General features: G+C 42.5%; 1 protein-coding gene across 3 annotated transcripts in view; it reads right to left on the bottom strand.

The window, feature by feature from the left end:
• LOC111953620 (neural cell adhesion molecule 2-like) overlaps window positions 1-25,062 on the bottom strand; it is a 396,017-nt gene that overhangs the window by 29,597 nt on the left and 341,358 nt on the right. For all 3 annotated transcript variants that reach the window (XM_023973008.2, XM_023973009.1, XM_023973010.2), the window contains exons 12-14: window positions 21,796-21,969; window positions 17,122-17,363; window positions 8,815-8,989 (exon numbers count right to left, since the gene is read on the bottom strand). In XM_023973008.2, coding sequence (XP_023828776.1) covers window positions 8,815-8,989; window positions 17,122-17,363; window positions 21,796-21,969 — 591 coding nt within the window. The remainder of the gene's footprint in view (window positions 1-8,814; window positions 8,990-17,121; window positions 17,364-21,795; window positions 21,970-25,062) is intronic.

Genomic DNA, 25,062 nt, shown 5'->3' with positions numbered 1-25,062 from the left:
AGAATAACAGAGAACACATCAGTTTCAGAGCCCCAGTGAGAGGATAGACACTCCAAACCTTATAGCTTTTGATCTTATCCTCATAATCCAAGCAGTGACAAATCAGCTCATAGTAGCAGCAAAGACCGGAAATGACGTTTGTTAACTTCTCTGGGGCAGGTGGCAAAACGTCCCACCGGCCAATAGCCAGGGAAAATACAGTGAGCCATATTCAAATAACATGATATAAAAATCTAACTTTCATTAAATCACACATGTAAGATACCAAATTAAAGCTACACTCGTTGTGAATCCAGCCAACATGTCAGATTTCAAAAAAGCTTTTCGGCGAAAGCATAAGATGCTATTATCTGATGATAGCACATCAGTAAACAACAGAGTAGCATATTTCAACACTGCAAGCACGACACAAAATGCAGAAATGAAATATAAATCATGCCTTACCTTTGACGAAATTCTTTTGTTGGCACTCCAATATGTCCCATAAACATCACAAATGGTCCTTTTGTTCGATTAATTCCATCGATATATATCCAAAATGTCAATTTATTTGGACCGTTTCATCCAGAAAAACACAGCTTCCAACTTTCGCCAAGTCACTACAAAATATATCAAAAGTTACATGTAAATTTACCAAAACATTTCAAACTACTTTTGTCATACAACGTTAGGTATTTTTAAACGTTAATAATCGATCAATTTGAAGACGGGATGATCTGTGTTCAATACAAAACGAAACCAAACTGACTCAACTTTTTTCATAACGTGATTCTCTCCAAAAATTTACCTCATGTGACCCTCATTTACGATAGCCCTACTTCTTCAGTACACAAAGGAATAACCTCAACCGATTTCCAAGGACTGGTGACATCCAGTGGAAGCGGTAGAAACTGCAAGCAAGTCCATTAGAAATCTGGTGTCTCTAAAAAACTAATTGAAAAGACAGTGACACAAAAATACAAATTCTGAATGGTTTGTCCTCAGGGTTTTGCCTGCTACATAAGTTCTGTTATTCTCACAGACATGATTCAAACAGTTTTAGAAACTTCAGAGTGTTTTCTATCCAAATCCACTAATAATATGCATATCTTATATTCTGGGGATGAGTAGCAAGCAGTTGAATTTTGGCATGCTATTTTTCCCGAAAGTGAAAAAGCTGCCCCCTGTCCTCAAGAAGTTAAAATTCGCTAATTGTGTGTCTTTCTAGTCTTCTACTCTATATCCTATCAAACCGATGGCGATGTATATCAATTTCCCTGTCTGCTTATTCCATGTGATTAATCTAGAAAGCACGTCCTATTGGCTCTTGATTTATTAGCCCATTAGCGGCTCAATTTGATAGTCTGTTAATGCTAGTCATCCTGCATCTCTCTCGGAGTGGGAGCCATCCGTATACATCTACGTCTCTGACATCAACTCATTAGGCCAGAGCACTCATTGAGTTGGACTTGATTAGATCTGAGAGGTAGTCGGTCAATTAACGATGACAAAACGGGAGCCATTGATTGGGCGGAAACTTGCGGGTGCTAATGGTTTTTAGGGATAAACATCACTGTGAGTGGGTGTGTGCGTGTGAGTGTGACGCCATCATAGCTAGACTTAAGGGTCCAATTTGTGCTCTATGCCATGGGGAAGTATTGCTACTCCATTAGAGAAAGCCTTGGAAGAGAATCAGCCCACCCACACCAGATCCTCTTATTTAAGAGATAAGAGGAATGATGAGTCTCCACCATTACTAAGGCTGAATTAAAGAGCCTTGACATAGCTGAGGCACACTTCAATAATCAGGAAATGGAAAACCCATCAAAAACTATTATAATGTTGTTTTAAACTAGAGTGTTGTCTGGAGCAACATTGACTATGTTGTAAATCATTCCACTCATGCCATTTCAAGCAAACTAAGAAGTGTATAACTTTGCACTTTAATGCTTGAATTGCATGTAATATTATAATATCTACTCTATAATTTAATTTTAAACATTCTCCTTGCAGTTACGAGACAAAATTGCCTTGACCAAAAGTTCACACTTTATCCCAGTGCATTTACAATGTTCCGTTTATACGGTATACTACATCTCTTCCACATCCAAGACCAAAGGTCACAGAAACATTAGACACAGACATTCAGGCACTTTCTCTCCTTAACCACTCTCCAACAATTCGTCAAGAATGATGACTCGCGAAAAGGCCCCGAGATCTGGCCTGCACGCAACTCCAAAATGGCGAGCCCAAATGGAGCGTTACCACCAAACACACTTTTAAAGAGCAAAGTACCCTCGTTGCCGCTAGGGTTGTGGAACGAAATGGGGCCGGTTATTTGGGCTCGATGGTGTGGTGATTGCTGTAAAGCACAGACAAAAAGTGTTCCTGGGAAGGGAGAGTGATAGGGCCTAGAATCAGCCACTTGTTAAATCACAGCTCAAATGACTCAAAATGGCCGCCTAAATGGGACGCCTGACAATCAAACGACTGTAATCATAGTGACTTGACATGGTCTGTCCTTTCGGAGAGTTTCTGTCATATTCAGAGGTTCCACCAGGGATTATTGCCTAGAAATGTTAGAGAAAGTATGGAGCCCTTTAGGGGTCATGGCGGAGAAGAAATAAAACAGCCAGATTAATCTGTTCCCTCTTTCTTTTTATCTGTTCCCTCTGATTTTGTATTCGTCCCCTCTTCTATTTATGTAGGCCATCATGACGGTCCCACTTGGCCAACAACATATTGCAGCCTAAATGCTTCAAATGGTGGTGATCAATGACCATTCAATAGCTTATTTTCATTTGCCTCCGAATCATAAGGGCATATTAGTAACGAGCGTTTAAAACCACTCAAGGTGCAAATATGGTGCAATGATGCACTCTCATCCCTAGGGAGGAATTCCGTCTGGCTCTGCTTCATGACCTTAGCTGTTCTATATCTATATTCCGAAGGAATAATTGCACCTTTTACCCCCGAAACCTCTTGTAAATTATGCACAATAAATTTGCATGCCTTTCCGTTCTGCCTCAGATGAGTCACATGCTCAATTGTAAACAACATAAACACATCCAGGTGCTTGGATGCACCATGTTTTACTGGACTTATACGGCCCTAACTTTATGCATGAGGGATAAGCACACAAAATTGACAACTGTTCATGATGTCCAAGTTGCATAAATACGAGTTTGCACAAAGTGTAAACATACAGTACCAGTCAAAAGATTGGACACAACCACTCATTCAGGGGGATTTTCTTTATTTTTACTATTTTCTACATCGTAGAATAATAGTGAAGGCATCAAAACTATGAAGAAACACATATGGAATCATGTAGTAACCAACATTTTTTAAACAAATCAAAATATGTTTTATATTCCTAGGTTTTGGACTTTCTAGAGAGTTTTTCCTAGCCACCGTGCTTCTACACCTGCATTGCTTGCTGTTTGGGGTTTTAGGCTGGGTTTCTGTACAGCACTTTGAGATATCAGCTGATGTAAGAAGGGCTATATAAATACATTTGATTTGGGCTGCAATATCTGAGGCTGGTAACTCTAATGACTTATCCTCTGCAGCAGAGGTAACTCTGGGTCTTCCTTTCCTGTGGTGGTCCTCATGAGAGCCAGTTTCATTATAGAGCTTGAAGGTTTTTGCACAAGGAAATGCTCAAAATTCTTGAAATCGACTGACTTTCATGTCTTAATTAAAGTAATGATGGACTGTCTTTTCTATTTGCTTATTTGAGCTGTTCTTGTCATAATATGGACTTGGTCTGTTACCAAATAGGGCTATCTTCTGTATGCCACCCCATACCTTGTCACAACACAACTGATTGGCTCAAACGCATTAAGAAGGAAAGAAATTCCACTAATTAACTTTTAAAAAGGCACACCTGTTAATTGAAATGCATTCCAGGTGACTACCTCATGAAGCTGGTTGAGAGAATGCCAAGAGTGTGCAAAGCTGTCATCAAGGCAAAGAGTGACTACTTTGAAGAATCTCAAATATATATATATATTTACACTTTTTTGGCTACTGCATAATTCCATATGTGCTATTTCATAGTTTTGATGTCTTCACTACGATTCTACAATGTAGAAAATAGTAAAAATAAAGAAAAACCCTTGAATGAGAAGGTGTGTCCAAACTTTTGACTGGTACTGTCCATCATTCAGTTATGACTGCCACTGTCACTTTTTTTAATTGAAATTACTTTGGCTAATTGAGGGGTTTTTCACACCCGTTACCTATTATTTGCTCTTATGATTTGGAGGCATATGAAAACACTGAAACTAGAAATAAGCTATTAAATGTTAAGTAATCATCACCATTTGAAGCATGTAATTTACTAAATATAATAATATTTAGGCTGTTTTCGGCAAGTGGGAACAACATATTACTCTACACAAGGACAACATGGAACAAATAAAACATCAGAGGGAATGGATAAAAAAAAACTAGGGAATGGATTTGCCTGCCAGTCTTTTTTTCTCCACCATGATCCCTAAGTGGCTCTGTAAGAAAGTAAACATTTTCACAGCATTTCTAGGCTGCTTCCCCAACATAGTTCATTTCCAAACTGAAATGACTCTTGATGAAAAAATGTATTGCAACAGTGTTGAGTGTTTTGTATGTACATGCTTGTGAGTTTTTTGGGGAGTAGGGCGTGTTCAAGATAATTGGCTGTACATCACCTTGTCTTGTTTTCCTCTGAAAAAAGAAACGGAATTCATGAGAGCTGCGGTTACATTAATGGGCATCATTATTATTTTGATAGCAACAGTAGTGTTGTACTACAATAGTTTAAGCATGCATATGTTGTATTCTTCCAAAATGAAGGGGAATATTTTAGAAGTTTACATTACCAGTGAAGAGTGGTTCAACTTACAACTTTAATGATCCTTTAAAGGTGTTATAAGGAGCACATAGTTTGCGGGCATTTCTGTTATGTTCTTTTCAATTTATTTAAACCAATACCACTGGTGTGTGTTAGAAGTGAGTAGCATATGATATTGTACAGGAGAATGATTACCTCTATGGTAGCTTTAAACAGAGACAAACACTCGCCATATCATTCAACATACAAAATGTTCCGTTCTATTCACATCCATCAGGCCATATGGTAAACACATAGGGGGCATAAAACCAAGATGGATGCCAAAAATCCTAGAAAGGAGATCATTCAAAAAGAAACAGCCGGGACGAGACAGGATTTAGGAGGGAAATCGGGAAGACTCTATAGTGATTCAGGAGGTCTAAAGTGAGTGGTGCTATGATTTAAGAAGGATAGAGGGAAAGGAACCAAGGGCAGAGTGGCAATCAATGACATTTTTCAAAGGGGAGTTCATGGATGGGGGAAAAAAGTAAGGGAGAGGGGAGGTGTAGTGGCAGTTCATTGCAAGACAATCTAGGAGAGAGAAAGAAAGGGAGTAGAGGCGGGAAAAAGAAAAGCAAGAATTTCAGACCCAGGGAACGCATAATGCATAAAGAGGGAGAATTGAATAGAGATTGTCTAGAAAAGAAACACAGAGGCATATTGTAGATCCTTGGAGGTTATACAGCATATCAGATACACTGCAGGTAGGCATTTAACGGTGTCACTACAATATCAAAAGTCAAACAATTTGGATGTGTTCAGTGAGGGGAACTATTCAGAAGGTTGCAGTAATACATACAATGAATAGAGCTGTCACGAATCCCTATTCAACAGACAATCATATCTATTCTACATAATACGTTTATCTTATTTTTCTTTAACATTTCACCCTCCTAAATAGACCCCACGGGTGGCGATTAATGACGAATACTGACAGGGGACAGGACTCCATTGTCATTGGTCAATTTTGGCCACTCCTTTCCCTCTCATTGGACCCTTCAACAGGAAATAAACTGGGATAAAAGTAAATGTTTTTTTATTTATTTTTGCCTCGGTCTCTCTCTCCCTCTGTTCGCTAACGAGTGGGGACAGCCAATCGAAGTGACTCGGCTTAAGCACTGTGTTCGCAGCCTTGTTTTCCATTTAAGGAGCAGCGCACACACACACAAACACAGACACACAAACTCACAGGCAGTTTAGCCACTCCAGTAATGAGAGAGGCAAACAGTCGCTCCTTCATGAGCAGCAGCAGAAACGACCTAAGCAACAAAAAGAGTAAACACTAAAGAAAACACGCTCCCCTTGTTTTTTGAATCAGGCTCCACAGGGGGGCATATATATGGAAGTGGTGACTCACTGTAAACTGTTCCCTTTGTGACGGTTTGTGTATGTGTGTGTGTGGTCTTACATAAAACTCTGGGGACTGTTTGATAATGATAAGCATCCTACAGTCGGCCTCTTCTCTCCCAGGAACAGAGAGGCCCAGACAGATACGCTTTTCAATCAGCATGGCCTAATCAAACCAATGCTCTCTGCGTTTGATCCTGCTCCCTTTGCCCACACATAACCCCAATAGAAGGAGATTTGAGTGTGTGCTCATAACTCTACAGTGGGTTTACCTGGGTGAGTAGGTACAGTACAGTGTGTGTATGTACAGTGCCTTCAGAAAGTATTCGGACCCCTTGACTTTTTCCACATTTTGTTACGTTATAGCCTTATTCTACAATTGATTCAATATTTTTCCCCCCTCATCAATCTACACACAATACCCCATAATGACAAAGCAAAAACATGTTTTTAGGATGTTTTGCTCATTTATAAAAAATGAACAACTGATATATCACATTTACATATGTATTCAGACCCTTTACTCAGTACTTTGTTRAAGCACCTTTGGCAGCGATTACAGCATTGAGTCTGTCAGGTTTGATGGGGAGTGTTGCTGCGCAGCTATTTTCAGGTCTCTCCAGAGATGTTCGATCGAGTTCAAGTCCGGGATCTGGCTGGAGAGGACATTTAGACACCTTTCCTGAAACCACTCCTGCGTTGTCTTGGCTGTGTCCTTAGGGTCGTTGTCCTGTTGGAAGGTGAACCTTCGCCCCAGTCTGAGGTCCTGAGCGCTCTGGAGCAGGTTTTCATCAAGGATCTCTCTGAACTTTGCTCTGTTCATATTTGCCTCGATCCTGACTAGTCTCAGAGTCCCTGCAGCTGAAAAACATCCCCACAGCAGGAAGCATTGGGCCGACCAACCAGTGCTCCCGCACATTGGCTAACCGGGCTATCTGCATTGTGTCCCGCCATCCACCAATCGCCAACCCCTCTTTTACGCTACTGCTACTCTCTGTTCATCATATATGCATAGTTACTTTAACCATATCTACATGTACATACTACCTCAATCAGCCTGACTAACCGGTGTCTGTATGTAGCCTCGCTACTTTTATATACTTTCTATACTGTATATAGCCTGTCTTTTACTGTTGTTTTATTTCTTTACTTACCTATTGTTCACCTAATACCTTTTTTGCACTATTGGTTAGAGCCTGTAAGTAAGCATTTGTTGTATTCGGCGCACGTGACAAATAAACTTTGATTTGATTTGCTGCCACCACTATGCTTCACCATTGGGATGGTGCCAGGTTTCCTCCAGACGTGACGATTGGCATTCAGGACAAAGAGGTTAGTTTCATCAGACCAGAGAATCTTGTTTCTCATGGTCTGAGAGTCTTAGGTGCCGTTTGGCAAACTCCAAGCAGGCTGTCATGTGCCTTTTACTGAGGAGTGGCTTCTGTCTGGCCACTCTACCATAAAGGCCTGATTGGTGGAGTGCTGCAGAGATGGTTGTCCTCCTGGAAGGTTCTTCCATCTCCACAGAGGAACTCTAGATCTCTGACAGAGTGACCACCAGGTTCTTGGTCACCTCCCTGACCAAGGCCCTTCTCCGCCAATTGCTATGCACAGTGTGTGCAAATGTAGAAGAGGCCATAGAGGCGAAATAGAGGCGATTGCTCAGTTTGGCTGGGCGGCCAGCATTAGGAAGGGTCTTGGTGGTTCCAAACATCTTCCATTTAAGAATGAACTGTGTTCTTGGGGACCTTCAATGCTGCATAATTTTTTTGGTACCCTTGCCTTGATCTGTGCCTCGACACAATCCTGTCTTGGCGCTCTACGGACAATTCCTTCGACCTCATGGCTTGGTATTTGCTCTGACATGCAATGTCAACTGTGGGACCTTATATAGACAGGTGTGTACCTTTCCAAATCATGTTCAATCAATTTAATTTACCACAGGTGTACTCCAATCAACTTGTAGAAACAGCTCAAGGATAGGATGATTAATGGAAACAGGATGCACCCTGGCTCAATTGCGGGTCTCATAGCAAAGGAGCTGAAAACTTATGTAAATAAGGTATTTCTGTTTTTAATTTTTAATACATTTGCAAACATTTCTAAAAACCTGTTTTGGGGTATTGTGTGTATTTTGCTGAGAATAAAAAAAAAAAATTTTTTTTAGAATAAGGCTGTAACATACATTTTTTTGAAAAAGTCAAGGGGTCTAAATACTTCCCGAAGGCACTGTATGTGTTTGCGCCCAGCAGTGTGTGTCACAGGAGGCTGGTAAGGGGAGGACGGCTCATACTAATGAATGGAATGGAGCAAATGGAATGGTATCAAACACATGGAAACCAGCTGTGTAATGTGTTTGAGACCATTCCATTAATTCCATTCCAGACATTACTATGAGCCCGTCCTCCCCATTTAAAGTGTCACCAGCCACCACTAGTATGTGTGTGTGCGTGCGGGCATCTGTGAGTGTCAGTGAATATAAACACAACTGTGTGTCTGTCTGTGTGCAGAACTGTCTTTGTGTGTGTGTTTGCCTAAGGATTTTTGTCAGTATGTGTGCACATGACGGTCTGTGTATGCATGCTTGAACATGCAGGTCCCACAACTGTGTGTACCTATGATGTCGGGTTTCTGGGGCATGAAGAACTGGTAGAAGGTGGGCTCCGAAAGGCCCTTGACGTTGCGAGCTGTGATCTCCACCTCGTAGCGCATGTTCCACTGCAGCGGCTGCAGCAGGGCAAAGTCATGCTGTCCCGACACCAGCTTCGTCATCCACTGCTCCTCCTTGTCCTATGGAGAGGGGGAGGAGGGTGGAGAGAGCAGAGGGAGAGAAGCAAAGAGAGAGAAAGGGGGAGGGGAATATGGGAAGGAGAGAGACAGAGGGTTAGATGGGGAACAGGGTATTGAGGGAGGGGGAAAGAAGAAAGGGTGAGAGAGAGAGAGGGGAAGAGAGAGGGAGAGAGTGTTAAAGACAGTATGAGAACAAGTACGCTCAGTAAGTTACAGCCTTTGTATACACTTCATCTTTATATGATCAAATTCAAATCAAATATAGATCAAAGTACACTACATGGGCAAAAGTCGGTGGACTCCCATTAAAATGTGTGGATACAGCTATTTCAGCTACAACCGTGCAATCTCCATAGACAAACACTGGCAGTAGAATGGCCTTACTGGAGAGCTCAGTGACTTTCAACGTGGCACAGTCATAGGATGCCACCTTTCCAACAAGTTAGTTTGTCAAAGTTCTGCCTTGCTAGAGCTTCCCTGGTCAACTGTAAGTGCTGTTATTGTGAAGTGGAAACATTTAGGAGCAACAACGGCTCAGCCGCGAAGTGGAATAAATACACTAAGTAACAATAACTAGGCTATATACATGGGGTACCAGTGCCGAGTCAATGTGCAGGGGTACGAGGTAATTTAAGTAGATATGTAAATATAGGTAGGGGAAAAGTGACTAGGCAACAGGATAGACAAACAGTGGCAGGAGCATGTGTGATGAGTCAAAGAATTAGTGCAAGAAGTGACAATGCTAGTCCAGTGATTTGGTTAACTATTTAGTAGTCTTATGGCTTGGGGGTAGAAGCTGTTCAGAGTCGTGTTGGTTCCAAACTTAGTGCATCCGTGCCGCTTCCTATGCGGTAGCACAGTCTATGACTTCGGTGGCTGGAGTCTTTGACAATTTTTAGGGCCTTCCTCTGACACCGCCTAGTATAGAGGTCCTGGATGGCAGGAAGCTCGGCCCCAGTGATGTACTGGGCCGTAAGCACTAACGTCTGTCGCGCCTTGCAGTCGGATGCCAAGTAGTTGCCATACCAACTGGTGATGCAGCCAGTCAAAATGCTCTCATTGGTGCAGTTGTAGATCTGAGGGCCCATGACAAATCTTTTCAGCCTCCCGAGGGAGGAAGAGGCATTGTCGTGCCTTCTTCACAACTGTGTTGGTGTGTGTGGACCATGATAGATCCTTAGTGATGTGGACACAGAGGAACATGAAGCTCTCGACCCACTCCACTACAGCCCCATCGATTTGAATGGGGGTGTGCTCGTCCCTCCGTTTCCTGTAGTCCACAATCAGCTCCTTTGTCTTGCTGACGTTGGGGGAGAGCTTGTTGTCATGGCACCACAATGCCAGGTCTCTAACCTCCTCCCTATAGGCTGTCTCATCGTCGTCAGTGATCAGGCCTACCACCGCCATGTCGTCTACTTAATGATGGTGTTAGAGTCGTGCGCAGCCACGCAGTCGTGGATGAACAGGGAGTACAAGAGCGGGTAAATGGATACAAATAGTGGAATCATGCCATATTTGGACTAAATGCTCAACAAGGTTGGAAAGTTGTTATATAATTTCAACAAAAGACAATCATTTGTCAATTGGACAGAAAAAGTACAAATCTGCTAATCGCACTGTGGATATATTAGACTTCAGAATTGCATTGGGGGCATACCTATATTTCACTGTACAGCCTTACCTATGGATCAATGAAATAGAGTATCAGTCTACTCAGCGACACCCACAGAACACAACTGTGAAGAGTTTACATAAATATTTGCGTCACAGCTCTTATTGAGGGAATTTGACTACCCTATTTCATTGATCCACAATCCAAAGGTAAGGATGTACAATGCAATTTCGAATGTCCAACAGGATACACATAGTAGGTTGACTGACAAGCTTAATATGGCTCCTTTTACAGTGGTTTCAGAGTCCCGCAATATGAGGTACAACGCTAATAATTGTGTAAACTCTTCAACGTTGTGTTCTGTAGGTGTCACTGAGTAGACTGCACATGAGCTTGGCAAAAGAGGGCATGATTTGTTGACATAATTGTGATCCAAACTCAACCTTATTTTACTCGTTGTGACGTACTGAGGTTCCAAACTTTGTTTTAGACGAGACTAACTTTATGTCCAAAATTATCCTATTTACATTTAGCAGTCAATTTTGACACTAGAATAAATGTTTCTGTTTTGAAAGGGATTAGTTGGCTTTTAGGGGCGGTTGCTCTTGAAAATAATATATCTTTTTTAAAGAAGATACTTTCCTTTTTCAGCACAACATGAAGGAATGCACAGGAAATGGCTTAGTGATGCCCCACTAAGAATGCAGGTAAAAATACATTTCCAGTTCTCAGCAACCTGAGGGCCCATGAAAAATATTTTCAGCCTCCTGAAGGGGGAAGAGCCATTGTCGTGCCTTCTTCAAGACTGTTTTGGTGTTTGCGGACCATGTTAACTCCTTAGTGATGTGGACACCAAGGAACATGAAGCTCTCGACCCACTCCTCTACAGCCCTGTCAATGCGGATGGGGGCATGCTTGGCCCTCCATGTCTTGTAGTCCTTGGTCAGCTCTTTCGTCTTGCTGACATTGAGGGAGAGGTTGTTGTTCTGGAACCACACTGCCAGATCACTGACCTCTTCCCTATAGGTCTCATCGTCATAAGTGACCAGGCCTACCCCCGTCATGTTGTCAGCAAACTTAATGATGGTTAGAGCGGTTTGTCTGCACGCTCTAACCACTAGGCTACATGTATTTTGTCAACTTCCTCTGCTTCCTTCTCCTGGTGCCAGACTGGCAGACTTTGCAGTGCCTCCGTGTGCAACTACTTTAAGCAGCAGTTTGAGGGACTTTGCAGGGAAAATAAATCTCAGGTCTTCTCTGTACTTTTGGTAGGTAATTACTTTACCTATAAGGGAGTGGGGAGGATGATGGAAGGGAGAGGATGATGAGGCAGTGGGTAGGTGGGTGAGATATTGTCACTATAATTGCATAATGGAGCTGTATGTGATTTGTATGTGAACTGTACGTCCAATTACAAAAAATACCTTGTTCATGAATCATCTCACCTGTTAGTTGGCAGTGAACTATGTGGCCATTGAGGGCAGCAGTGTTGATCAGATGGAAAAATATCTTCTTATACCACTTGGTCGTTTTCCGAGTGCATTCCACAAAGCCGTTTATCATGTCTGCCTTATCCACTGCCCCCATTTTGAGGTTATAGTCAAGCACACAGTCTGGTTTGATTTCTCTCTCTCCTGCCAGGTGGTCCACCTTCCCTGTGGCCGACATGGTTGCTGTATGGACAGTGGAGAGGACATGGACGTCTCGTTTGTCATGCCACTTTACTGCCAGCTGTTGACCGTTCTCCTTGAACTCCACCTCCCCTCTCTGCATCTTCCTGCGTCCGAATGCCGGCATCCCCTTCCTGGTCGACCTGACTGTGCCACAGGCCCCTGTGCTGTTGGAGAGCAGATGCTGGAAGAGTGTGGGACTGCTGTATCAATTGTCCACATACAAAGTGTGTCCCTTGCCAAGATGAGGAGCCAGAATGGTCATCACCACGGACCTGGACACCCCAAGCCCCTCATAATGTTTGATGTCAGTGGTGGACCCTGTGTAAATTATAATGTCTTAGACAAATCCTGTCTTCACGTCGCACATGACAAAGAACTTGACCCCAAACCTGTGCCTTTTGGAGGTAATATATTGACGTAACGCCAGCCTACCTTTACATAACATCAGGGACTCATCAATGCATAGGTCCTTGTATGGCACAAAGACCCGACCAAATGCTGATGTCAGGCTGGTATGAACATTTCTTATTTTGTATAACGGGTTATTTAGGTTGGCAGTAGCATTGTTGACAAAATGTAGGCATGCAGCAGAACTAGGAAACGGTCTTGGGAAAAAAAGGTGGCAAAGAAGGGAGTTGCAAACATAGGATCTGTGCTCCAGTATTCTCGTCGGTAGTTCTTCTTTACTATTCCCATGAGAAAGACTGTCACCAGGAAGGTATACATTTCACTAATTATGGTTGTCACCCATTTAGCGAGTTTCCCCATCACTCCTGGCTCTCTCTCCTCCTGTAGCTCCAAGGCATAGCGATTGGTCTCTGCTATGTCTCCCACCAGCTCCTCTGTCAGAAACAACTTGAAGCACTCTGCCTCAGATGGAAATGCCAAGGGGCTTTGCACTCCAGACTGGGACTCAACAAAGACAAACAGCAGGGCCAGGAGGGGTGAAATGGCTGGCGGCCTTCCAGCTACCACAGAACTCCTGTGCTTCATCCACTGTCGGTCTGCCTGCAGCACCACCAGCATCTTCAAAGGGACCTGGGACTTCGTCAGTGGACAAGGGGTCCTCAGATTCAGGGTTCTCAATGGTTACAATGTTGGGGGCAGCTCCTCACTGTCACTGTCAGAATCCGATTCCTGACTTTCAGACTCATTGTCAGAATTTTTAAAAATCTCCTGAATTTCCGCATTTGTGAGTTGCTCCTTTTGAAAGACATTTCTGATGCTACAGCTTATCTCACTAGCTACATACATAAACAACAACACTAAATGTGTCACGCCCTGGCCTTAGTTATCTTTGTTTTCTTTATTATTTTGGTTAGGTCAGGGTGTGACATGGGGGATTTATGTGTTTGGTCTTGTCTACGGGTTTTGTATGTATATGGGGTGTTTTCTAGTCTAGGTGTTTGTATGTCTATGGTTGCCTAGATTGGTTCTCAATTAGAGGCAGCTGTTTAACATTGTCTCTGATTGGGAACCATATTTAGGCAGCCATATTCTTTAGGGATTTCGTGGGTTATTGTCTATATGTAAATTGCCTGTGTATGCACTTGTTTTAATATATAGCTTCACGTTTGTTGTTTTGCATAGTTTGTTTAAGTGTTCTTCGTTTCGTTAAATAAATAGAAGAATGTATTCTTATCACTCTGCGCCTTGGTCCTCCTCTCTTCATCCAAACGACGAACGTGACAGAATGGCTCAGAGAGGGAGTGAGAGGTTACGTGATTGACTGCCAGCACATGCCATTTGTATCAATAAATCACTATCAGAAAATGTTTTGTTTGGTAATTATTTATGTATTTGCTGTTTTATTCACATGTTTTCAAGTACTGTGACAAAACATGCATTCCAATTCTTGCATAGATTGTAATGAACACATTATGTGTGTAAAATACTTTTCTGAAGTTTGTACTGATTATGATGAGCTAAGCTAATTCCAGCCTTGTGTGGACACATGTTTGTTGACATACAATGCATTTTGGGGTTCACATCGTCTGTCGTACCAAAGATATTATAACAAAATGAGTTGAGTAAGGGTTCACTCATTTTCGAGAACTTCTGCAAGTGAATGGTGGGATGTGAACGATGGTAGACGACACACCCCTTTCAACATGCATACTATAAACAGACCAAACTCATCTTGTCTTCTCTTATTATCTTTAGTTTCTGTGAAAAACAAACAAAGCGAAGCGCAGAAACTACCCATCGTCGGATTACTTTCAATTTCTAGAAAGTGTTTAACTCAGTTATTTCGATAAATGGTGAGCTCACCCATGATGTGATTAATTATAACTAGTAATTGCTATTAGCTAATTCATATTGTAGTTTCTGTCAGCCGAGAGTAATAAAAATATGACTGCTTGTGTTATGTCAATCTTTCCTCAGTTAGCGCTAGGACAAATGTGGCCTACATTTTCCCGGTTTGGATGATTGTGTTATGCTGTAGCTACTTCTGTGAATGTCTGAACATCGCATTCAAAAAATAAACTGCTCACATTCTGGACATAACTTTGTAAGGACTGTGTTTGTGCAAAATGTTTCTGAAAGAACAGTGTGGCCAGCTCAAATGCTGATTGTTGTGTCATTCGAAAATGGACGTTCTAAATAAGCATTCTAATCAAGTGTTGTAATCACACCGGTTTGATCATATGCTACAGGGACCACTGTAGAACGATCACACAAATGTGTTGGTATGTGTGAAAAAGTTAAATAGGCTACACACCTACTTAAGGTAAGGTTCTGTATTTATTTTCTTAGTCAACCTTGTGTTCTGTTTCGTTGTGTTCTTTAACGTAGCCCTGTTTCTTTGTGTTCTTGAACGTAGCCGTCTTTCATTTTTGTTTATTGTTTTCACCTGTGTTAGTTACTCACCTGGTCTCATCAGCTCCTTATTTAGTTCAGTTCATTCTGTTTGTGCCTTTGTGAAGTATTGCTCGTTTTGACTACAAAGCCTTTTCCTAGCTTGTTTGTGAGAACAATTTATAGCCTTCAGTCCTAGTTCTGATTCACCTGCCTGTTTGCCTTCCTGTGTATGACCATTGCCTGCCTGTGACCACGATTCCTGCCTTCTGCAAAGGCGAAATAAACACCCGCTGTGCTCTGTGCGTGAATCTAAACCTTTTTCTCCCTGAGTATTCATTACACGCACATTTCCACAATGACAGAGAAGGAGAAATTCACTTTTTGTGTGTTTAAAAACAACTGTTCAGATCACCACTGCCACATAGCTTCTTTCTTATCCTATTATTTCCTTTCCCTTCCCTCACCTTTTCTTTACTCTCCGTACCCCTCCCAGTTATTTATTGTTTTCCTTTTCCACTCCTTTACTTTCTTTTCCTTTCTGAAATAAACTTTTTTATCTCATCATAGGGAAACAGAGTGAAGTGTCACAGTGTGAGGCCTTTGCTTTGACAGCATGCCAAATGCATATTCAACCATTTAGCCTCCTTGGATTCTTCCACAAAATGTCAAAATAGAAAAGAGAGATAATAGTGTGGAATGGGCTTTAGGAAATGGGCCATGGTTTTATTTTTCAGAGTCATGGAAGGTGGAATAAAGCTAAGGCCATTCAAGCATTGGAAAGCAGTTAGATACGGGTGACTGTGTGTGTTAATACAAATATGTGTGTGTGTGCATACTGTATATGTGTTTGTGTAAGAGAGTGCATATATACTACCGTTAAAAAGTTTGCGGTCACTCACAAATGTCCTTGTTTTTGAAAGAAAAGCACATTTTCTGTCCATTAAAATAACATCAAATTGATCAGAAATACAGTGTAGACATTGTTAATGTTGTAAATCACTATTGTAGCTGGAAACGGCAGATTTTCTATGGAATATCTACATAGGCGTACCGAGCCCCATTATCAGCAACCATCACTCCTGTATTCCAAAGGCATGTTGTGTCAAAGTAATGCGATTGACACTGCTATTTGCTATTACCTTAATTAAGTGTAGGTATGCAACATTATCTACTACCATTAAACTAGAACAAAAACTACTTGTGGTCCCGTGATTGTGTTTTACGAGAGTGCTTTAGAGTAGAAGTGGCCATCTTGACTCGGTGGTAATTGTGTGGTTGAAAATGCGTGGACCAAATTGGCCATGTTCAGGGGCACTGGCAGTCCGTAAATACTGTGGTTCTTGGCCATGTCCGCATGGACTCTACAATGTGTCGAAAGCGTTCCACAGGGATACTGGCCCATGTTGACTCCAATGCTTTCCACAGTGGCTGGAGGTCCTTTGGGTGGTGGACCATTCTTGACACACACGGGAAACTGATGAGCGTGAAAAACCCAGCAGCGTTGCAGTTCTTGACACAAACGATACCCCGTTCAAAGGCACTTACATTTTTTGTCTTGCCCATTCGCCCTCTGAATGGCACACATACACAATCCATGTCTCAATTGTCTCAACTTAAAAATCTGTCTTTAACCTGTCTCCTCCCCTTCATCAACACTGATTGAAATGGATTCAACAAGTGGTATTAATACAGGATCAAAGCTTTCACTTGGATTCACCTGGTCAGTCTATGTCATGGAAAGAGCAGGTGTTCTTAATGTTTTGTACACTCAGTGCATGTAATGTATTGCCATAAAACATATGCAAATAAAGCTAACTGAACAGTTCATGGAGGGTTCTAAGAATAACCCTTCAAATATAAAAAGGTTCTTGGAAGAACCCTTTATAGAAGGTTCTAGGTAGAACCTTCTGCAAAGGGTTCTACCTAGCACCAAAAAAGGTTCCCCAATTGGGACAAATTGAAAAACCTTATGGTTCTACTAAGCACCTTTTTTTCTAAGAGTGTATGGTAGTATTTAATGGCAATCCTGACATCCAGCTACTCACTGTCTTGTACTTGACAATGTACTCCACGATGGGCATGCCCCCGTCGTCTTGCTTGACAAGGCCCAGCCGGTAGGCCTTGCCCATCCCTCTCTGGCCATGCACTGCCGGGGGGCTGGGCTCACGTATGGGTAAAGTCTGGAAGGACTCCGTGTGACTGAACTCCCCCTGGCCCTTCCCATTGACTGCAGCCACTCGCACTTCGTAGGTGGTGTTGGGCTCTAGGCCTGTCAGCAGTACTATCGCTGTAGGAGGAGAACCAGGGAGAGCGTTAGTTAGCACATTATCATGTTGTTAGCTTGTTCACAGACAGACAGAGAGTTAGAGCGTGAGAGATAGAGACATACAGAGAGACAGACATACAGTCAGACAGACAGAGGTAGAGAGAAGAGAAAAGACAGACAGAATAAGAGATAGATACAAAGAAAAAAATAGAGAAATACAAAGAAATGTAGAAAGTCAGAGGGATACAGACGGACACAGAAGTGGAGTGACAGCGAAACAGATAGCTGTGAGAGTGAAACCTCTCACGCCGTGTGTGTATGTATGTGAGAGACGCCTACCACCTCCCACTCTTCTCTGTTGAATCCCACTAATCCACCCCAGCGCCTCTTTGTTCCACCTGGTAAACAAGCTGGCTTAACGCGCTAACAGCATCAGTTAACAGTGCCACAAACACCACTATCAGTCAATGGGAGGGGGCGGGGTCGCCAGATACGCTAAAGCTAATCGCTAACAGAGCCGCTAACACCACTATGTGTCAAAGGGGGGACCGCAGCATACGGTAAAACTAATGCTAGTGCCACAAATCCCCTGTTCCTATCAGAACCACTCTCTTGTCAATACAGGGGGTGGGACGTACCATAGTGGAGTGCCACAGAGGGATCTGTGTACCTAGCTGTGTTGGGTGAGTATTTCACTGCAGCTGAGCTAGCCAGCATTCTTCCTCCCTGCCTCCTTCCATTCATGGCCAGAGAGATAGTATAGAAGGTAAAGCTGTAAGGGCTCTAAGCCAATATGTGGGAGTGCTGTTTGCGTGGAAACAGTATGAAAACAGTAGTACTCCATTGTTGATTCTCTGGGATCAGTAGATAGTAAAGCTTCAGCATCAATGTTCGGAGTAGGACAACATGTCTTTGGAACTCTTGGACTCTACCGAAATACTATGTGACAACTTCACAGTGTGCAGTGAAATGATAAGCATCTGTCAATAACATCTTGAACATTTTCAAATGTAATGATATTGAATATCGGCGTAAAATATTGGCCATCGGCTCCCCAAATAAACGGTATCGACATCGACCCTACAAAATCCATATTGGTCATTCTCTAACAAAGCCATTAGATCATACAACCACTCCTAAAATAGCAATATATTAATCAGTAGAGCTTAATAACTTTTTCTCATAGATTTCTATGTAAATTCTACAATAAAGTAATTTACATAGTTCATCATGCGGAAATTACAAAAGGACGTTCATGCCGAGTTAGGTATCCAAGATGGAGTAGCAGTGCAGACGTGGTTTGTCGTCCTCTCGTGTACTTTTAAATTTTTCGTCTTTTTTTGTATATATTTCAATTTATTTTCATTCTCTTTTCCATTTTTAAATTAAATATACCTTCCGGTAACCCGCCTCACCCAATGTGACACGGATCCGCTATTTTTTTTTTAGACCTTATAGCCAAGAACCTCCATCAGAAGCTAGCCAGATAATTAGCTACTAGCTATTTAGCAATTGTTAGCCACTATTAGCGGCCTTTCCTTCTGCACAGACACCAGCCGTTGTTTTTAGCCTGGATAATACTTGCCAGCATTGGACGGTTTTCTCCACTACAACGCTGGATTCTTGCCGTAAACCCTGGACAATTACTCCTGATCATCACAGCTAGCTAGCTGCCACCGAGTGACCCAGCCCCGAAGCTAGCCCCGAGCCAGGCCTACCTCCCGGCCTACTCTGTGATCACCCGGCTACTCAGCCGATGTCTTCCGGACTCTACTCCAACATGGCTAGAATCCACCACTCCACCGGATCCTTGCCGTAAGCTCTGAACCTGTGCATCGGATCATCGCTGCTACTGAGTGGCTATAGTGACTAACGCCACTGCCCCGAAGCTAGCACCAGTTAGCCGTGAGCCAGGCGCATCTCCTGGCTAGCAAACTAAATTACTACAACTACAATTACCTCTTTCGCCATCTGGTCTGGACCCTTTGTCGACACGGCGCCCCGCCGTACCACCACGACCGACTTAACTCCATCCGCTGTGCCCTCAATCGCCATTCACCGGACGTCGGAGCAGACGCTTCTACGTACCCCGGCCTGCTAACTTTAAACGCTGTGTCTCCCGTGTGCTAGCGTAGTAACGACTACCCCGCGGCTTCCCTGTTCCATCTATTGCTGTTCACTTGACCCTATGATCACTTGGCTACATAGCTGATGCCTGCTGGACTGTTCATTAATCACGCTACTCCATTTTGTTTATTTTTTTGTTTATCTGTCGGCCCCAACTCAGGCCCTGTGTGTAGTTAAGCGACCTTCTCTGCCCATTCATCACCATTTAACCTGTTGTTGTTGTCTTAGCGGATAAGCTGTTGTTGTCTTACCCATTGTTGCCTTAGCTAGCTCTCCCAATCAACACCTGTGATTGCTTTATGCCTCGCTTTATGTCTCTCTCAAATGTCAATATGCCTTGCACACTGTTGTTTAGGATAGTTATTATTGTCTTAGTTTACTGCGGAGCCCCTAGTCCCACTCAACATGCCTCAGAGAACTCTTTTGTCCCACCTCCCACACACATGATGACGTCACCTAGCATAACTAGCCCGTCCAGAGATGCAAACTCTCTTATCATCACTCGGTGCCTGGGTTTACCTCCACTGTACCCGCACCCCACCATACCTCCTTCTGTACATTATGCCCTGAATCTATTCTACCATGCCCAGAAATCTGCTCCTTTTATTCTCTGTCCCCAATGCACCAGACGACCAGTTTTGGCCTATTTATTGCCTTACCTCCTCACGCCATTTGCACACACTGTATATAGACTTTCTTTTTTTCTATTGTGTTATTGACTGTACGCTTGTTTATTCCATGTGTAACTCTGTGTTGTTGTTTGTGTCGCACTGCTTTGCTTTATCTTGGCCAGGTCGCAGTTGTAAATGAGAACTTGTTCTCAACTAGCTTACCTGGTTAAATAAAGGTGAAATAAAAATAAAAAATAAAATAGGCATTCGCTGAACTTGAGTGAAGGTTGTTGTTTTGCAACTTGCGCTGCTTTAAAAGTGCGCTAAGGGTAATGGTTGCTTTGCAATTGTATAATGGGGGATCTAAATGCAAAATGAACTAATTGCTAACATTTTGTCTCTACCAGGGGTTTGACGAGACCTTTAGTGAGCGCCAGTGGCATTCAGATGAACAAATTGTGCCAACTCATTATACACAGAGCTGTTTTATAGTGTAACGTGCATCATTACTATTAAGTCCCTGAAGTGGCTCCAAATAATATTTGCGACTGGTAATTAGTTGATTTGGCTATCTCCGTTAACGTGCTCACCTCGAGACAGGGAAGGTGGTGAAACAGGTGGGGGTGGAACACAAGAACTAACACCATTTAAGAATTCATACAATATACTTCACAACCTTGATGTCTTTCTCACTGTACACCCCCCTCGAATATATCCCTCTCCCAAATCTCTCTAAAATCTTATTTTCTCTTTCATTCTATCCTCTTTAACTCCGTCTGTCTTTCTTTCTGTTCACATTGCCTGTATATATCACTTTGTTCTCTCTCTATCCCTCAATGCTTTCCATGCTTCTCAGCATTCTCCGCGCTCCATCTCACTATTGTAATAGACTCCAAAATGAGGGACATTAGCGATAAGCCCTTCAGGTTTGTCAGACCTGCTTATCGTCTGAGAATTCGTCCTTCTGAGGTGGTCTTTTTTTGAAGTCCTCCACATCACGCACACCCACTCCCCTGAGTGCCTCCAAAATCAATTTCGAGTCGTGGAGCCAGAGTAGAAAGGGAAAGACAGTTGCTTTTCAGACCTGCTGGTTAGCTGCCTCCCCCTCTCTCCCTCCCTTTCTCTCTCTCTCCCTCCCTTTCACAGGCTTTATGACCAGAGCGTAGGAGGCCTCCTGATCTTGTGGAGGCTTGCCGCAGAGAGACGGTTCGCAGCGCGAATCAAGTAGCGACGGCTTCCTGTTCACGCTTGTTTGGCTGGTTCACTGGTTCGATATGTTTGTGTGAGGACGGGGGACTAATGTGCGGAAACAAAGGTTCATCAAGGATGAGGGGTCTTAGTCTGACTTAGGTGGGCAGGACCTTGCAGTGAAAGACCTAACCTTACTTAGTCCCCGAAGACGGCAGCTTTTTCTTTGTCTGAGTAAATGTAAAAGCATGTAAATGTAAGAAAACATGAGATATGTCGCTGATGGTCATCTAGAATGTCCGTACCATTGTTGATGATGATTGTACATTTTTATGACGATAATGACGATGATGATTGATGATGACAAAAATGTTGTTGAAGATGATGATGATGAACATGATGTCCATTTTGATGTAGATGATGATGATGGCAATGAAAATAACAATGATGATGACATAATGACAGCAACAATGATCAGAATAGGGATAATGAAAATCAGAACAGTGGAAATAGGGGAACACACTCACTCTGGACACCATGTGACTTGACGTCTCTCCAGGCCTGCGAGCCAACTTCTTTGTAGTTGACCAGGTAGTGGCCAATGGGTACACCGCCATGTGAGTCGGGTTTCATGAATGTCACCGTGGCGATGCGTTGTGACACGGCCGACAAGCGCACCGAGTACGGGTTAGAGGGCACGTCTACAAAAAAGCAGAGAAATAGGTGTCACACTCATAAACGTCCCCCATTGAAACAACACACATCCAAACACACATACATTGATGTCTCCATTTGTTTGGAAACATAATATCGTTGGTGTGTCGTTATTGGCAAATCAAAACTCTCACAAGTGATACAAAGATGTTGCTATGGCAACTCAGCCTTATTGGGTTTTACAATGCAGAATGCTTTGTGTTAACCCACATACAGTGTTCAGACGTAGCAACAAAAAAAAAAGCCAAGGCCTTTATATTTATCAGCGGTTGACTCAATCCCGTTATCACACAAACACTTCCCTTTTATCTGGTGGAGCCACAGGGCTTTGAGCAAATCAAAAGAAACCGTTGCTGTCCTACAGAGCCTCTCTTTTATAAGACCAGGAATACATTAAGGAGAGAGAGGCCTTTCAGCACGGTTGTGGGGCTACACACAAACGGGCACACACATGCACACACGTACAAACACAAGCATAAGCACACACACGTACACACTGATATGCAGCCTGCACACACACTAGATAATAAATGCACACACACACACCACACACACACACACACACACACACACACACACACACACACACACACACACACCACACAACACAACACACACACACACACACACACACACACAACACCACACACAACACACACCACACACCACAACACACACACCACACACAAGGCCATGTGCTCACACACACACACACACACTCAAAGGCAAACCATCAACCATATGGATAAAAGCAAAGTTTGAGCTGTGAATGTCTATGTACAAAGCCTGATTCAACAATTGATTCTGAAAACCCAGCACATACCTTCTAAATGTATTTATTTGATTTATTTAACCTTTATTTAACCAGGTAGGCAAGTTGAGAACAAGTTCTCGTTTACAATTGCGACCTGGCCAAGATAAAGCAAAGCAGTTCGACACATACAACAACACAGAGTTACACATGGAGAAAAACAAACATACAGTCAATAATACAGTAGAAAAATAAGTCTATAAGGCAAAAAAAGGCCATGGTGGCGAGGTAAATACAATATAGCAAGTAAAACACTGGAATGGTAGATTTGCAGTGGAAGAAAGTGCAAAGTAGAAATATAAATAATGGGGTGCAAATAATTCATACACGTTGCAAAAGTTGCATAGTTACAATGTGTATCTAACGACAAGTTATTATTTACACATAAACTGTATTTCTTTCAATCTCTGTTGCTATATGACACAAAGTTAGAGTGGGAAGGGAGACAAATTGAACTATCTTTGCTAACACTGTGGGTATAAGCAGTTCAAGCCTTCAGAGTCAACCCTTAACAGTCTTATATACTGCATTTTTAACTTGGCACAACCCCATGGTATCTTGAGTAATACATCAAAGACCATATTCACGATGCATCTCAGAGTAGGAGTACTGATCTGATTTTGCCTTTTAAGTCATAATGAATAAGAGGGTGGACCTGATCCTACAGTAGTTCAGCACTCCTACTCTGAGAGGCTTTGTGAATTCAGGCCCAAAACTTCTTAACATCAGGGATAATGCATGACTTTTCAACTATTATCTGCCATTTACTTGCATCAGTAACATTCATAATATCATTCAAGTTACATAAGGAGTTGCATAAGCGGGTTAGTGCTGCGTCACGGTTTCCATAGGAATGAACTGATCATGAATCAAGTGTTAGCATTTAGCGGGGTAGTTGGCTGACAGGGTTGGCTCACAGTCGTCTATCTAGAGTTGTTACACTAGAGTTTCCTCTCTCTTTAATGATCAGACTTTGAAGCCGAATCCAACTGATGGGCGGGAGAGTGTGTGTGAAGGACCCATTGTTTAATTTCATGGATCCCCCAAACCTCTGTTTAAGTCTTATGGTTTGTTATTCACAATGTGGCGACACTCCATTCATTGCGATAAAGGGGAAAGAGATCTGAATCTTAATTGAGCGAAGACTTGTTTACTTTCCTTTAGTGATTGTGTCTGTGTGTGTGACAGAGAGAGAGTTTGTAAAGGTGTCTCTGTGTGTTTGGAATGTGTGTTCCGACGTGTGTGTGTGCATGTATGTGAAAAATGCATATGTATATGGGTATGTGTGCGGAAGAATATCTCTTAAAACTACATCGTAAGTCCTTTTTTCTCCGAATTCTACTTCTAAGAGGCCCTGTGTTTGAAGTAATTGAATCTGCACTAAAGTGAATTGGACTGTGTTATTTTATATTAGCCTGCTCTATGCACCATAAATTAGGGGGTACTTTAGTAAATTGGGGGAACTACTTTAAATCAGCGAGCACTATTTGAGATTAGGTTAGGCTAAATAGAGGTTGGGGGGTGGTTGTGGGGGGGGGTTAGTGGATTTACTGCCATGGAAATGGCAAATAAGTAGGTTATCAACAACAAAACAGAGCGAGAGGGGTGCAAAACAGTTGGAAGACTCTATCTGGGCAAGCATAAATGCACACACGTACATACAGTACACATAGCAATGCACGTACACACTGATATGCAGCATACACACAAAGACACTAGTATAAATGCACGCACACACGCACACACGCACACACACACAAAGGGAAGTTTGAGCTATGAAGGTCTGTGCACAAATTGAACAATTGATTCTCAAACCTTCCAAATAAGTCGTACAAGTCGCTAAAGTTGAATAGTTAGAATGTGTATTATCTAAACATAAACCGTACTTAGGCGGTACTTTAGTAAATAGGGGGAGCTACAGTATGTTAAATCAGTGAGAACCATTTGAGATTAGGTTAGGCTAAATAGAGGTTAGGGGGTGGTTATGGGATTTACTGCCATGGTAACAGCAAACAAGGAGGTTATCAACAACAAAAGAGAGAGAGAGAGGGGTGAAAAACAGTTGGAAGATACTATCTGAAGTGGCGCTTTGTTGCTTTGGTCAGCACTAGATATTTCATTGAGTGATTGGGGCAATATTTGGTCGATCATACCACATGGATGATACACAGTTGGAGCTATTTGATTGATGGATGAACTTTGATATGTTGATGGTTTACCCGATTGGTGCATGGTTTACCCGATTCCATATGTATGATATCAAGGGAAA

The sequence above is a fragment of the Salvelinus sp. IW2-2015 genome, linkage group LG27, assembly GCF_002910315.2.
Source record: "Salvelinus sp. IW2-2015 linkage group LG27, ASM291031v2, whole genome shotgun sequence".
NCBI classification, from domain to species: domain Eukaryota; kingdom Metazoa; phylum Chordata; class Actinopteri; order Salmoniformes; family Salmonidae; genus Salvelinus; species Salvelinus sp. IW2-2015.
Note: the sequence above shows the minus strand (reverse complement) of the source record. Positions and strands in the feature narration are given on the sequence as shown.